This window comes from Coturnix japonica, chromosome 7 (assembly GCF_054131305.1).
Source record: "Coturnix japonica strain WE chromosome 7, WE-NBRP24, whole genome shotgun sequence".
NCBI classification, from domain to species: domain Eukaryota; kingdom Metazoa; phylum Chordata; class Aves; order Galliformes; family Phasianidae; genus Coturnix; species Coturnix japonica.
In genome coordinates this window covers 21,160,221-21,175,455 of record NC_140669.1, presented here as the reverse complement: position 1 = coordinate 21,175,455, position 15,235 = coordinate 21,160,221, and the positions used below count along the sequence as shown (strand labels likewise).

Sequence of the window (15,235 nt, the reverse complement as noted above, 5' to 3'; positions counted from 1 at the left end):
TAGTATTACCCTTCATTTTCTACAAGTTAACTTTTAAGAAGATAAATGAACTAATAAACTGTCATCTTCAATTAAGCTTAAAACACAGGATTTGGGTCTGACCAGGGAAATGTTGCCAGCATCCTAATGAGAATATCCTTTGTGGAAATGCATGTGATGTTTGTAGTTATTTCTCATTCTTTTCTCAATTCTGAAAATATGTTCATTTTCCATATTCACTAAGCTAAAGAGAGATCCCCTTTTCTCCCCCCTTCTCCTCTGATTTAGTGTGCAGTATTTTAACACCCCATTTGTTATGCCACCAATTACATGTGTACAGGTGATATTAAGGTCTCAAAAAATTCCAGTTATAAACCGGCTATATTTATATTTTTAATATATTACTAAGGATTATGTAAAATATATATTGATATATTGCCTGATTATATAAAAAGATGGACAAAAAATGTACACTGTGTGTGATGCATAATGCACATCTTCTCTTTCATAATTTCCCCTGGCAGTTTTCTGTCTGAGGAAAGCAGAATTGCTGTAACTTACAAGCTGGGCCTTAGGTCTACAGTTTCCTACTTTATAACCAGCTCCTAAGGTTTTAGTTCAGTGATCCAGCTGTGTCCAACTGACTAAATGTCATTGTCACAAACCAAGCGTTGTTACACGGGTTTCAGTTTATTGGTTGGGTTAAGAAAGGATGACAACAAAGGACTTGGCCAATTGCTCAAGAAATACAGGTACTGTATACAAAAAAAAAAAAAAAAAACCATAAAAAAAAAACAGTATTTTTCCAGTTGTGGAATATAAATTTGTTATGCGCTATAAATGGAAACTGTTATATTTCTGGTCATAGAATAAAAGGTGGCGATGCCTATGTGTCACTTTGCTGTGGTAGTGTTAGCAGCACTAACTGCATTATCATGATGCTTTCAGCTGCAGACTGTTTAAGCGAGCAGGCAGTGTTTTCTCTCCCTTGATATGGAATTTGAGAGTCTCCATGGAGATAGTTTGGGGATGGTCTGAGTCCAAGAGTAATCTTTTGTGCAGTGCTAGTAGACTGAGCTCTCTTGGCTCTAGTAAAACTGTATTTAATGCTTCCCTGACAGTTCTATATTTTCTGTTTCTCTGTTGATAAGAATGGGAGTGCAGGCAGGAGACAATGGCAGACTGAAGGCGGAGAGCCTCTCCTTTGCTATTATGTAGTGTTTAGTGGCCTGAAATATTGAGAAGTGCGTGAGAAGGACAGTGCTAAACTGTTTTATCCTGCTTCTGGTGTCAGAAGTATGAATGTGAATTTGCCACCTGCCATGGCAGAGTGCATCTACTGGAAGCAGCATGTTGATTGCATATCTTGTGTGGTGGGGCTGGCTTATTTCTAATTACTACTAGAAGAAAGTTCAGACAGGGAAAGTTCCTAGGACAATCTTAATAGGAACAGAAATTATTATTTCAGTTTTAGAAAAAAACAGCATTTAACAGTGCTGAGCCTTCACTTTTCATGAAGTTAGGCTTCTTTTTTTTTTTCCCCTCTTTTTTTTTTTTTAATGTATTTGGCTGTGTTTGAAAGGCATGGTTTCAAAGCAGTGTGGAGAAGAAACAGTTGGGATACGAATAAATTAGTCTCTCATTATGAGGTCAGATAAGGTAAGACATTTTCTAAACTCAAGTTGCTATGGCTGCATATTATTTGAGCAGGAGTGAGAGGGCTGAGTCTTTTTCCAGTTATCATCAAAGCAAGTCAGGAAGAAATACACAAAAATCAATGCGGAGTATTAGCTTAAATATGCAATTTAACTCAGAAGCATTGTTGATAATTGATTATAAAACTATTCTAACAGACCTAAAGAACCACAAAAACAATCTCTTTAAAATGTTGCCCTTTGAAAAACCTACATTGTTAATCAAATCAAAGGTTGAATACACTCTAAAAGATCAACAAGTGTTACTTAAGTAGAATTTTACTGTTGTAACTGATACTTAAAGACCCTTAAGATTAGGATAGTGCTCATGAAGAGCTATGCTACATCAAGAATGATTTGATGTGGTGAATTCTCCCCCATGTACAGGTATAAGTGGCGCTCTTACATGTAATAGCCAATAGGCAATTTTCAAAGCATATAAATAAAGAAACAGTAGACTCTGATATACCCTCTCTACATCAAGGAAGCAGAATTCTTCAAATCCATAATTATTACTGACAAAATAAATGAACTTTCATATGCTGTGGCAGTACTGTAGACAGTGAGGTTTATCCAAGGTGCAATTATTGCTACTTGAAAAGTAAGATTAACAGTGGGAATTTGTACAATGTCTCACAGGATTCACATTTTACTTTTTTTTGTATCCATTTAGTATGGCCAAGCCTATATCACAGTGTGAAACACCAAGATACAGATAAACTATAAATTCTGAACTTGCTTTAACTGTTGTAACAGACATTAAGGCATTTTTGAATTGAAGAATAGTTTGACATAATGTTTGTATGTTAGCACAATGTTAATAGCAATTCGTATGTAATACTTTCTGCTCTTTTAAATGTTTTCACCATCCTCTTCCTGTATTTAGTGTTCCTGCTATGCACTGATATGAGGGCAGTAATAAAAGAAAACAATATATTCCCGTGTGGTGGGGAGCCCAGATACTGACATTTTTAAATACTTCACTGCTGAAAAATAAGGAAAGACTTCAAGCGGGTGACAGTTTTAGTTTGTGCAATAGAAAAGAAGAATTAAAAAATAGTGTGACTCTGATATAAAAAAGGAGAGCATTTTTTTGAAGTACATTGCTTCCACAGAATCTCTTTATGATTCAATGCTGAAGTTATTAAATACTTAAATGATTTTTTTAAAATGTAATACAAACAATAGTGTCGTTAAGAAAGTTTTAAACTAACAAGTACTGCTTGAAGAAATGTTCCATGCATTGAATAAATGGTTTGTAATCAGTCATTTTGCTTTTAATTGTTCCCAGGGAGTTGCGTAGCTTGGTCATTGAGATGGTCTTGTCAACAGATATGTCGGGTCATTTCCAGCAAATTAAAACGATGCGACATACTCTACAGCAGGCAGAGGGGTAGGTTATTTTCCATTGTGTTCATTATCTCTAGTCTTTAAATGAGCTCATGTACAAGAAAAGACTTCAAATAGCTGTTTTTGTTCTGAGATAATTGGAGCATGTCCTTGAATTGACAGGGTAGACAAAGCCAAAGCCATGTCTTTGATTCTACATGCAGCAGACATAAGCCATCCTGCAAAATCCTGGGAACTGCACTACCGGTGGACCATGGCCCTGATGGAAGAATTTTTTCGACAGGTGCCATTTAAAAAATCTTTTAATATGCTACTTCTAGAAGGAAATGTTACACAATTACGTATTTTCCTAAGCCTAACAGCAAGGATATTGTTGCTTGTGATTGACAAGCATAGTCAGCAGTATATATTTCTTACTCTTAATACATACCACTGACATTAACTCAACTTTTATGTGAGTGAATAAGATGAAATTGTTATAGCTTCATATCTATTTCAGCTGATACCAGTATTCTAAGTGTTGTAGCACTTTTTTTCTTTTGATAATAATATAACTTGTCAAGCTGTTTTCATTCTGTAGACAGAGAATTATATATGCTTTGAGTTGAAATGAAGTACTGATAGGATAGAAAGATGGGCTTGAAATTAGGAAGAATTCGTGTTCAGTGAAGAATGCTAAATGCTATCTCCATTTTGTACTTCAGAAAATCCTCCTATTTCTTTTCCTTGCTGGTGTTTGCCATGCATATACCACATCACTATGATGTGGTTTTGTTTTTATAACAATCTAATACAAAAACAGAGAGAATCATCCTGTAAACCCCTTGGCCATGTATCCTAAACAAAAATGAAGATACAGTCTTGTGAAGGTATTTGCAAGATACCGAATTCAAAGATAAAGCCCAATAGGTGTTGATGTCACTGCTGACATTTTCTGACTTACCTCAGCAAGTGAAAAAAGCTTTTCTTCAAAGGGGAAATACTATCTCTGTAAGAAGTATTTGTGAACATGCACATTTTTGAAGTAACAGTTGCTAAAATACAATTGAGAACCAAAATAAAATTTCAATATTACAAATTCTTACATTTATGCACAATTTTGAAAAACAGTTGAAATAATGAAACAGTGTAATGCTCACTCACCTAGACTGTCATTACTTTGTTATATACTGACACTTTCACATCAGATAGGTCACACTGGAGAAAGAGACCAGAGAATAAACAAGTCAGCAAGTTAAGCTATGATGTTATTCAGCTAATCTGTCCTAGAAGGTTCTTGCTGAGATCAGTGTTCCTTTGTACAAACTCTCACCAGGGAGCATCAGGGCGTCCTTGAGTCTGGGGTTTGCACTGGGGAGACAGAACGGAGAGCTGATTCCTTAATCCATGTAATGAATGGGCTACATTTTATGGAAATACTGTGTAATGAGTTTGTGTCCATTTCTGTAAATATTTCCATTTAACTTCAAAATGAGGGTTTTGAGGTTGAGAAGAAAATAAAAGGAGCAGACTGCCGCAGATATATATTACTTGAAAAGGTCAGAAACGACAAACTGTACAAACAGTTTAGATGCAGAGAGATGAACTAGACAGAGCCCGTGGGACAGTGAGGCAATGTCCAGTCAAGTGGATGCAGCATTAGCAATAAACAATATTTCACTGGTCTTTGAGTGCTTAGGATCAGTTCATGTTTCAGCTGTTCCTCCGTCCTTTCATTAGAAGAAGTAACAGGATCACAAATAAACTGCCCAGAGATATGAATAGGCATCTAGTAATAGAATCAAGTTGCCACGTGTTTATTTTTGCAGCTGCACAATATAAAATGTGAAAGACTGTGCAGCTCTTAGGCTGTAGAGAAATAGGTAAGGAATCAACTCTTTCTTTAAAGGTATGACTAAGAACAACCGCATGCATGGGGTAGTGTGATGAAGTAAATAGATATAAAGCTGCAGTGCAGACACAGAAGGCCTCCTGCTTCCTAGATGCTCTGTCTTGGTTGTGCCTTCTCTTTTCTGCTGATCCAAGTATATGCGCTGGAAATTTCTGGTATTTCCAGATATATGTCAGCCAAGATGACACATTAAGTTCTCCTTTTCTTTAAAAATAAAAATACAACTACTTCTAGTGCTTTGCAGGAAAACACAGCATAGCTTGAAACTACCACCAGGAAGACAATGTTTTAATAGGCAGCTTTCAAAGTAGCAAGCATTAGCAAAAAGCAAACATTCACCTAGACAAAAAACTTTGTTAACTGCAGCTAATAATTAAAGTGTTCCAGTGTCAACTTCAGGGAAAAAGCCAAAATTTTTTATTTTAAAGACAACTACAGAAACCGTGTTGGAATGCCAAGGAAAATCTGAGTTACTTATTTAAAAATAAATACACCCACCCATCCCAAAAACTTAAAAATTAAGGAATATGTATATCCAGTCACTCAAGGAAGCATTATGGCTCTGATAGCATTATGCCCTCAGCATGCATAAATCCCAAAGCATGAGAAAAGATTTTATTTCATTCTGAATCTTGATTTTAAGTCTCATGAGATTCTAGTTATCAATCTCTATTTATCAATGCTCTGTCCATTATTACAATTTATTATACACTTAGTGTTTCTTATATTTAAGTATTAATTATGTATTCCTTACAAGTGTGGATTTTTTTCTTTTTCAATACCAAGTTAAGGGAAGATTGCAAGATTAGCATTGCTTTAGAAATTCAATATTCAGCAGTGTCTGAAATTGTTAGAACTACTCTGTTTGTGTTGAAACACAATCTGGCTCCTGCATTTACATGGAGATACCACCGGCACTGCTCATGCCAACCTGCTTTCTTCTATGTTCTGAAGTCAAATTAATTTGGACAGTCAGTTGTAAAATTAAAAACCTATAGAGATAAAATTCTCACATGAAACACAGCCTGTTGTTGCATCTAAAGTGGTTTCATAGTTTTCAACTTTTTGCACTGGATGACTATGAAACAGCAGTTTGCATGACTGTAGAACTGTTTTATAACATGTAGAACCATTTTACTTGAATGACCAACTTTTTCTCAGCCAGGTTTATCCAGCAGCAAAAATTATATCCTCCTAGGTCTCTCCCTTCAATTTTTCATCACTAGGTTGCCTTTCTGAGCTTTGTACATTGGTTGGCCTACCATGCTGTAAAATGGAGATAGTACTACCCTGTCTGTCAAGTCTGTTATGACAAAAGAAGTCTTTCTAGGCTTTAGGAATGTAAGTGAAGAAAATAATCTGTTGAATAAATGCTAACAGTGTGTAGATTTGTTTGTCTCTCTTTCCATCTATTAAGTATATGCTTATAATATTATCGTTGTTTGCAGGGAGACAAGGAGGCTGCTTTAGGTCTTCAGTTTTCCCCACTCTGTGACCGCAAGTCTACTTTGGTAGCTCAGTCCCAAATAGGTAATGGCAAGTTATGTTTTCCTTTTTCTTCCCTGTGTACAAGCTTGCAGTATCATGTGGACATTTCCTATGCACATTAAGAATTTTAAATGTTAAAACGCCCATCATATAGAAAGTATTTTGTTGTATCTATTTGTTCACCAAACTGCCCTTAAAGCAGCAGTGAACTTATATCAAAAGAATATAAATTTATTGAGTGTGTGTGATGCCACGGAGGTTTTAAGTAGCAGGGGATTTTACCACAGTACTGGTGAGCCTTATACTGCGCACATTTTACAATTTGGTAGACCATGCCTTCAAACAGGTTGGCTCTTGTTCAGGGACTTGAAACTCTGTTTGTCTGTGCTACAGTCTAAAAGTCTGGTACCATTCTGTAGGTGCATCTCAACTAAGGCTAATTTATACCTCAGATGCCTGGACTGCAGAGATCTGGCATGGCGCTGTCAAGCTTTCCTAGGCTGATGAGGACAACTGCATTCTTTTTCATCAATTCTAATTGCATTTTGGTCACCAATAGCCAAACTTCTTTCCCATTTTCAGAAATACATGTCTTAGTTATCTCTAATCCCATTTTCTTCAGCAATAATAATGAAATAAAAATTAGTAAAAATCGCTGAGGCTAATTAGAAGAGCATACCCTAGATGCATATTATATGGAGCCACATGTATTAACAGCTGTACCTGTTGTGTGAGTGAGTGCAGAGCTCCTGAAGACATTCTACAGGTTAAGGTGTCTTATCCTTGAATTGAAGCATGTCATCCTGTCTGATCTTGTCACTCAGAGCATCAAACATCTGTTTGAGTGGGATTTGAAGCATCATGCTTACTGCAGAAAGCTGGATCCTAGGCTGAAGCACCACTGCTCACCGTTGTGCTGTATGAAGACTCCTGGAAATCCATTGCTAGTTCACATTTTAGCTTTTTTTTTTTCCCCCCCACTTTTTTTTTTTTTTCTTTTTTGCTTTTTTTTTTTTTTTTTCCTCTTAAGTGCTCAGCAGAGAATAATGCTTCATTCTCTCACTATGTCATTCCATACCTTGACAAGCACTTTAAAATGTAAAAGACATTGTTCAGAGCTGACATCTCAGAACTGTGGGATGAATGCTGTCTCCTAGGGATATTACTTGTTCTCTTCACTGATTTGACAGAACACTCCTACATACTGTGAAATAACACTTTACCTCCACAGAATGATAAACAGCATTTTGAAGTATTAACTCCTTGGCAAGAAGCTCTGTATGGTAAAGGAGGTAGTATGACTTCCAGCCTCTCGGTTCAGCTTTACTTCCCTTCTATTCAATAATTAATATTCATTTCAAAATGGTAGGTGTGTTCTGCAGTGCATAAAATTTACAAGAAAAAGAAATGAAAAGCTATAATTATTGTCTGGTTGTACCTACACAGACTCACTAGTTGTTTGTTTGTTTTTTTTCTGTTTAGTTTTGCATTTTTTCTTTGACTAAATTAATGATATCTAATGTCAAATCTTTATTACTACAGTAATAAAATCAGCTTAATATTTATATTTATTTTTATTTTTAGCCGTGAACGAGAGCCGTGAACACATAAAATCTGTCTTTTTCTCTTCTTTATTTCCCTTCAGGTTTCATTGATTTCATAGTAGAACCAACATTTTCTCTCCTTTCGGACTCCATGGAGAAAATTGTTATGCCTCTTATAGAGGAAGCAACAAAATCTGAAAGTCCTGCATTTGGGACACCCGGGTATGAATACACTGCTTCTTTTTTGAACTAACAAAATTAACATAATGTCCTTCTCAGAATTATCTTAGTACTTTCATCAGTTGGACAAGTAATATCTACAGCTGTACAGTGTTGCCACCATGTGGTGCTATCTTGTATTTGCATTATGTTATTCCTACATTGATCGTGAATGCACTTGCATGTAAAAAGGTAAAACCACATTAAAGAACAGAATGCACATATAAAATATAAGTTATTTTTCTACCACATACCTAATAACAGCATTTTTTTCTTTATTATCTGTGTTATCATTCTTCTCTTATCCTCAGGCCTTTTTTCAGTACAATTTTGACATTTGTTTGCTTTCTGACAGACACTTTGGAAGTGGAAGTGGAGAAAACAGCTTCGATTCTTTTCTAGGAATATTCATAGATACATATTCATAGAATCATAGAATGGTTTGACTTGGATGGGAACTTAAGGACCATCCAGCTCCAACCTTCATGCCATGGACAGAAACATTTTGCAGTCAGCCAGGTTGCTCAGAGACCCATCCAAACTGACCCTGAATGCCTTCAAGGATGGAGGCTTCTCTGGACAGCTTGTTTTAGTATCCCCACTGCCTTCTGAGTAAAGAATTTCTTCCTTAAATCTAAAAACCCTCTTTCTTTTAGTTTTAAGTCCATAACACTTTCCCTACTTCTACACTGCCTGATAAAGTTGCTGTAGGTAACTTTCCTTCTTCACTTTCCCATTTTAGTATTATTTTATATGTATGCTTGAGTGAAAATTGACTCTGCTTATCTTCCATTTGTGAGATTTAAATGCACTATAAATGAGGTGCTTGGTTGTTTTTGTTGTTGTTGTTTTTCTTGTCATCTATCAGTCTTTTCATTTTTGCATCATGATGAAATGCCTACAGAACAGTCATGGGCTGATGTGATTACCTGTGAAAAGCCAGAAATAAATTTGATTTTTTTTATTATTATTATTTTTTTTAATTAAAAAAGAAAAGAAGGGAGAAAGAAATGAAAAAATTAGAATGTTATAACAGCAGGATGTGTACTTTCATATTCACATTTAAATAATCAATGTGGCCTGTATCTTACCTTACTTGAAAAATAGCTGCAGTAGCATTTACGTAGTGACTAAAGCCAACGTTTTCTTATTACTGCTAATGTAGTAATGATTCTCAGTATTTCACTTCTTCATATTGTTTAGAAGGGTTGCATTTTATTGCCACTCCATCTTGCCTTGACTGCAAAGTCATGTAACATGAAAAGAATTTTCAGCTGGAGCTAATTGCATTTATGTGCAATATCCTGTAATGCCTTGCTTTTTTACAATGGCATAACAATTAACAATCAAATATCTTTCCTGTGAGTCCCCAGATACCATTCACTGTTTAAAAATATAGGTAAGAAGCTGCTCCAAAATAACTCCATAAACATTCTTTCCAGATCCAACCTTCAAGTCATGTATTTTCAGCTGTCACTTTGATTTATTTTTTTTTTCTCCTTCAAAGATTTCCTGGAAAAAGGTTGGCCAGAATAATTCTGAGGTTACAGCTTCGTGAGTTGTGGAAATATCTAATATCTTAGGCATTCCATGGTGAAGGCACTAATCTCTACATAGTGATTACATGCAGGTCCTAAATAATTTGGTTTAAATTAATTGTTTATGTATTTTTAACTATGCTCTGTTGTGGATATAATTTAGATTTATTTATTTTTTTCTTTCTGCAGCCAGAATAATTTGGGAGCAGTAAGCAATGTTGATGCACAAAGACGACACAATTTTAGAAGTACAGCAAGTGACGGAGCAGCTCACACAGAAAATTCCCTAGCAACTGTAGACCTAAGAAGCTTTAGGGACAACCTGATGCAGATAATTCAAGCAAACAAAGAAAGATGGAAGGAATTAGCAGTAGAAGGTATGATATACCTAAGACCTCCCCTAATTCTGTTTTTGAATTTCCCTCAACCTATAGAAATAGTTGTGTTCATGTATTTTATTTCATGTCTGCTTAGATGACCTTGCATATATCGTGTAAGGAGGTATAAGGAGATGTAAGTAGTCAGGGGATGAGAGGAAATCATACAGCCTGTACAATAAGGCCCAGCTAATCTTTAGAAGGCTGATTTAGAAATGTGCATTTTTGCACGTTTAGTCATAACTGATAATAACAACCACCTTAAATGCCAAAATCAGTAGTTCAAAGTATTATGTACTACCATGTTTTTTAAAAAACATGTAAGATATACTTTCTATTAGAAATTCTATTTGTTCCACACTGTATGGAACAAAATTCAGTATTGCAGGCTTCTTGGGATTATGATGTAGGCAACTATTTAAATGATCCAATGAATGGAAAGATTGGGCTGATCACAGAGTGCATTAAACCTAAACAAGGTTGAAAATGACTCTTGATTTGCCAGCTGGTAGTTAATATAGCCAAACCTACATCACAGGTCTTAACTTATGAGCCATACCTGAAAATTCTCTGGGGTTGCAGTCAACTAAGTAAAAGGATTTGTGATAATTACTGGGTGAACACAATTTATAACCTTGATCCATGTTAATTGAATGCCATTTGGGAACACATTATCTACAGTCTGTGCTGTTTCCAAGTAAGCTCCTGGAACATTTCAGTACAGTGTTTCACTGCTGGGACTTGTCTCACTGTATGTGATCTCACACAGGGAATGGTATACTGGTACTCATTGCCAGCCTTGTCTTTCATACCATCATCCACAGCAGCTCCTTTTTCTCTTGAAGGCAGTGCTAAAGTCTCATGTAGTACTAGACTGCAAATAAATGTTCTTGTTAAGAGAAGACTAAGAACAAGCTTCTTTTGTATCTACTACTAAGCAGCCATTTTGATTTTGGTACATCAGCAGTCTGGTGCATTGTTATGGAGGTGTAGAGTGCTATTAAAAAGATAATTTCTCCTTAATTTCCATTGGTTTGTAGTGCTCCATAAATTACTGATAGATTCAGTCACATAAGACTGAACCATTGACAATCATTGAAAAGACAGGGCTTCTCACACGTTACAGTACACAGGCACTAAGTTGTTTTAAAAATAAAAGCTATGGGAGGATTTTGGAGGTTTATGGAACTTACTAATATTGATAGTTACTTTTACTCCACATACGGGCACAAAGGGTTGTGGGAAGAGAATGAAAGAATTTTTGAGTAAGAGAATGTAAGCTTCTATGGAGCAGTATCTGAGGTAGAACATATGTTCCTTGTCACATAACCGGGGAAGGAATCTTCCCCTGTTGGTTGGGATTAACAGTATATCTTGTCTGAAGCTGTATTCTTTTAAGGCTGAAAATTCTTAACCATAGTTTTCAGTATTAACATGTAGTAATTAATGAAATAATTTTGAACTCTTTTTACTTGAATTTTCTTTCAGATTGTGCTTAAGTTTAACTAAGTTTCTAAGTGAATTGTGTGATGTCTTGAACTTGGGGCTATTTGTCTTATTTTGTCTGGATCTTCTGCCAGTGTCTCTGACTTTGTTGCTTTCTGAGAAGTCATTAGGTTGCTCTAAGAATCTGTATCTGATGTCAGTAGGAGCACCTACTGAGGGAATGAATACCAGTGCATTACTGCCAGCTGAAAGGAACTGTTGCTACAGATGTTCCTAAATAGGTAATTTATTATGAACCACAATGAGCTGAGGTTGCTGAGAGAGTGACATGCCCGAGGATGGCACGCCTGGTGGTAGGCTGGCTGGCTGTTAACATAAGCCTCTAAATGATTTGAGTGACCACAGTACTGTGACTAACAGTACTCATTCTTTAACAAGAACCATCTGCATTCTTGTCTGTAGTTTTGCAGTTACTAGGTGCTGTTACCAGACCACTAGATTAGTTCACAGACTTAGGAGGTGTGTCTACAATGTCTGGTGGTACAGATACATGAAAACAAACATACGAAAACTAGCAACAATCCTTATGATTTCCTGAGGAGGAATTGCATTTGCTACAGCTTCTCACCTTAGCAGGATAAGACTGTAGGTACAGCTCTGGCTGAGAGGCAGTACTGTGGAGGCTGCAGGCCTGAGGTAAATGATCTGACTCCTATGCCTGGAGTAGGAGATTAAGATGCACTGATGTGGTATTTGATGGGAGACCCAGCAGGTCCACCTGCTGCTACTGCCCCTGTCTGAAAAGATCCTCCCTAGACTGTTGACTCAGAGCAAGCAGCTTGGTGCAAGGAGCAAAGTGCTTTATTTTGAGAGGGCCTGTGTTAGCAAGGAAACTGTTTATCTACCTAGCCAGCTGTTTGTGAGCTTCCTTAATGTAGCCATCTCATTTTGAGAACCTTCTATTTTGTTTAAAAAACAAACCAACCAACAACAACAACAACAACAAAAAAAAAAAAAAAAAAAAAAAAAGACAATCGACCTTGTCTTGTATAATTGATGCAGAGGAGCTCGTTGCTCTATAGCCTAAGGGTTCTCAGCCTTTCACCACTGGAGAATTACAGAAATGTGTCTCAGGCCTTTCAGGGAATTTTGTTAACAGGGAATTACCATAATGATCAAACATCCGGGACTCTAATTTGAAAGCCTTGATGTTTAATTAATATTCCAAACCCCTAATCACCAGATAATCTGTCCTTGTTCAACATAACACAGTGATAAAGAGACCATTCCATCTCCTGATTTTTTAAATTTTATTATTATTTGTGTGTGTGTGTGTGTGTTAGCTGCTGCTGTTTGAAAGTGTGATAGTTACAGCAAATTAACAGTAAAGATGAGTCTGAGAGGCTGTTTCATTGGAGCTGCTTGCTGAGTCAGCTATAAGGTCTGAGAGTTATTGACCTGTGAGATGCCAGTAAGACACAACTTGTTTGGAAACACTTAACTGTCACGCTGTTCTACTCAGAGCATAAAAAGTTATCTTGATTTTACAGCTGAGCAAAAAGAGATACAGCTTAGGGCACTCACCACAGATCACACAATAGAACAAGAGAATATAGTATACAGACCAAAGATCCAGATTCCAGTTGTGTAGACACATCGCTAAAGCATGCAGTTGTTCCACTGAAGCGTAATGCAACCAGCACTGTTATCTTTGCAGTGTGGATCAGTTTATTAGCTTTTATTATTGTTATTTTCCATTTTTTTTTCATGGGCTGCAACTTTGAAAAGCACATGCCTCCTCTGAAAGACCTCTGGATCATACTTGCAGCCCTCCCTCAGGCAGTCTTAATCCTGCATCCTTCCAGCCACAATAGCCACAAGGTTTAGCTCCATTTTGTCTGAAAGGTCATCTCTGCAGACTCCCTAATAAGAAGAGAGTAACAGCTGCAGAAATGCAAACATTTGATAGCATGTTAATGCGATTTAGCAGCCGCTAGATTGGTGGGTAGATGTGTGTGACAGTCATGGAAATCAACTGACAGTTTGCTGCATGAAATCTACTCTAATAGACTGTTTTAATCTGTTGAACAAAATAAATTCAGAGGTCTGATGGAGTCCCAGCTAAGACCAGAGACAGTGATTTTAATTGCAGTGCTAAAATGCTTCAGTCACAAGCACTCTTTGAGATAACTTAGTGTGAAGAAAAGTGGGAAGAGAGTTTTTCTGAGGTCTGAGTAAATGCAGTGAATGGGCTGAGCCAACAGGGTCAGGAAATGCTTTGTGTTGGTATTGCCTTATGAATCAGACTTGAGGAATAGCAACTGAACCCCAGAGCAGAACCTGCTGCACATCCCCAGCATCATGTACCAGTCATCCTGCCGCTGCACAGGGTTCAAGGAATCTTACCCTCTAGCAGGTTGAGGGTGGAGTGTCCCTCTTACCCCCGCACAGTTACAGCATTAAAATCCCTACACTTACAACTAAACAGCAGAAGGGAAGTTAAAAGGTGGAACCAACTCCTTAAGTAAAAAGTTTCGATTGGTAATGGATCCTTTTGTTATGTTCTCTGCACGACACAACTCTGTGATATCTGGCACCACCAGGTTACATGGTTTGCAATAGTTTTTCATACTCCTATAGCTGTGATGAAATCTTCATATGAAAAGGTGAATGTTGAAGATGTTGGAGTTTAAATAAATCTGTGGGTTGCTGCAATCGATTCTTGGATTTGAAATGGACAGAAAACCAGTCACAGTTGTCTGGGAACTCCTGGAAATTTCTTTGAAAGACACCACAGACACCAGGATCAGTCTTGTTTTCTGCATGGTTTTGGTGCTTTCTTTCTCTTCTCTTTAAAATGGCAGATGCAGGAATTGCATCATCTGAAAAGATGGCATTCCTTCCCATGTTATCCTGGATCCAGTGCTTTGTTTCTGCTTTGTGAAATTTGGTTTTTCAGTTAAAAAGCAGATGAACCATAAAATCAAGAAGTTTGTGGTAATATATGAAGGGGATCTGTAACACCAAATTGTGGTTTAACCTGGCTGGTGGCTTAGCACTGCACAATCATTCGTTTACTCCCCTGCTTCCCAGTGGGATGGAGGAGAGAATCGGGAAAGAAAAGTAGAACTCATGGGTTGAGAAAAAATGATTTACTAAGATAGAGGATAATAGTTTATATATATATATATGTCTGTATGTAAAGAGCGATGCACAAGGAATTGCTTGCCACTTCCTGACCGATGCCCAGCTAGCCCCCTGAGCAGTGGAAAAGAATGAGATGAACTCCAACCTCCTTCAGAACTCCTTCTGCACAATGTCATATGGTATGGAATATCCCATCTCCTTGGGCCCTTCTTTGAGAACTGGTTCTCTTTTAGCAGCGCTTAGCAGCAACTATAAACATTGGTGTGTTATCAACATTGCTTTTCCCCTAGAACTGTGAAACAATCCAAGGATGGCTTGTGATCAGCAAGTGCAGTTTTTATTTCACGAACCTGCTCTTACAGATACTTATTAAGCAAAAAATAGAGTTACTTAATGAAAGAAGAGTACTACTATTGGTGAAAGGGGTAGAGAACTCATCTTCAGTGGTTAACACAACAAGTGAACAAAAACAACTACAAAACCCTTAAAATCTAGAACTACTGGATACCAGAATGTTTCAGCTTTTCTGGAGGCTTGCTGTTACATCACAGCTCCTGAGAGA

At 37.0% G+C, this 15,235-nt stretch overlaps 1 protein-coding gene and 1 non-coding gene across 13 annotated transcripts in view; both read left to right on the top strand.

The window, feature by feature from the left end:
- PDE1A (phosphodiesterase 1A) overlaps positions 1–15,235 on the top strand; it is a 191,159-nt gene that overhangs the window by 163,927 nt on the left and 11,997 nt on the right. For all 12 annotated transcript variants that reach the window (XR_014948069.1, XM_015868294.3, XM_085552695.1 and 9 more), the window contains 5 exons: positions 2,965–3,066; positions 3,186–3,306; positions 6,363–6,444; positions 8,048–8,168; positions 9,893–10,080. Coding sequence is in view for 11 of the 12 variants with exons in the window: in XM_015868294.3 (XP_015723780.2) it covers positions 2,965–3,066; positions 3,186–3,306; positions 6,363–6,444; positions 8,048–8,168; positions 9,893–10,080 (614 nt within the window). In the remaining variant the exon portion in view is untranslated. The remainder of the gene's footprint in view (positions 1–2,964; positions 3,067–3,185; positions 3,307–6,362; positions 6,445–8,047; positions 8,169–9,892; positions 10,081–15,235) is intronic.
- Positions 2,207–2,351, top strand: LOC146760110 (U4 spliceosomal RNA). The gene has a single exon (XR_014948469.1). It is a non-coding gene; the product is annotated as a U4 spliceosomal RNA (small nuclear RNA).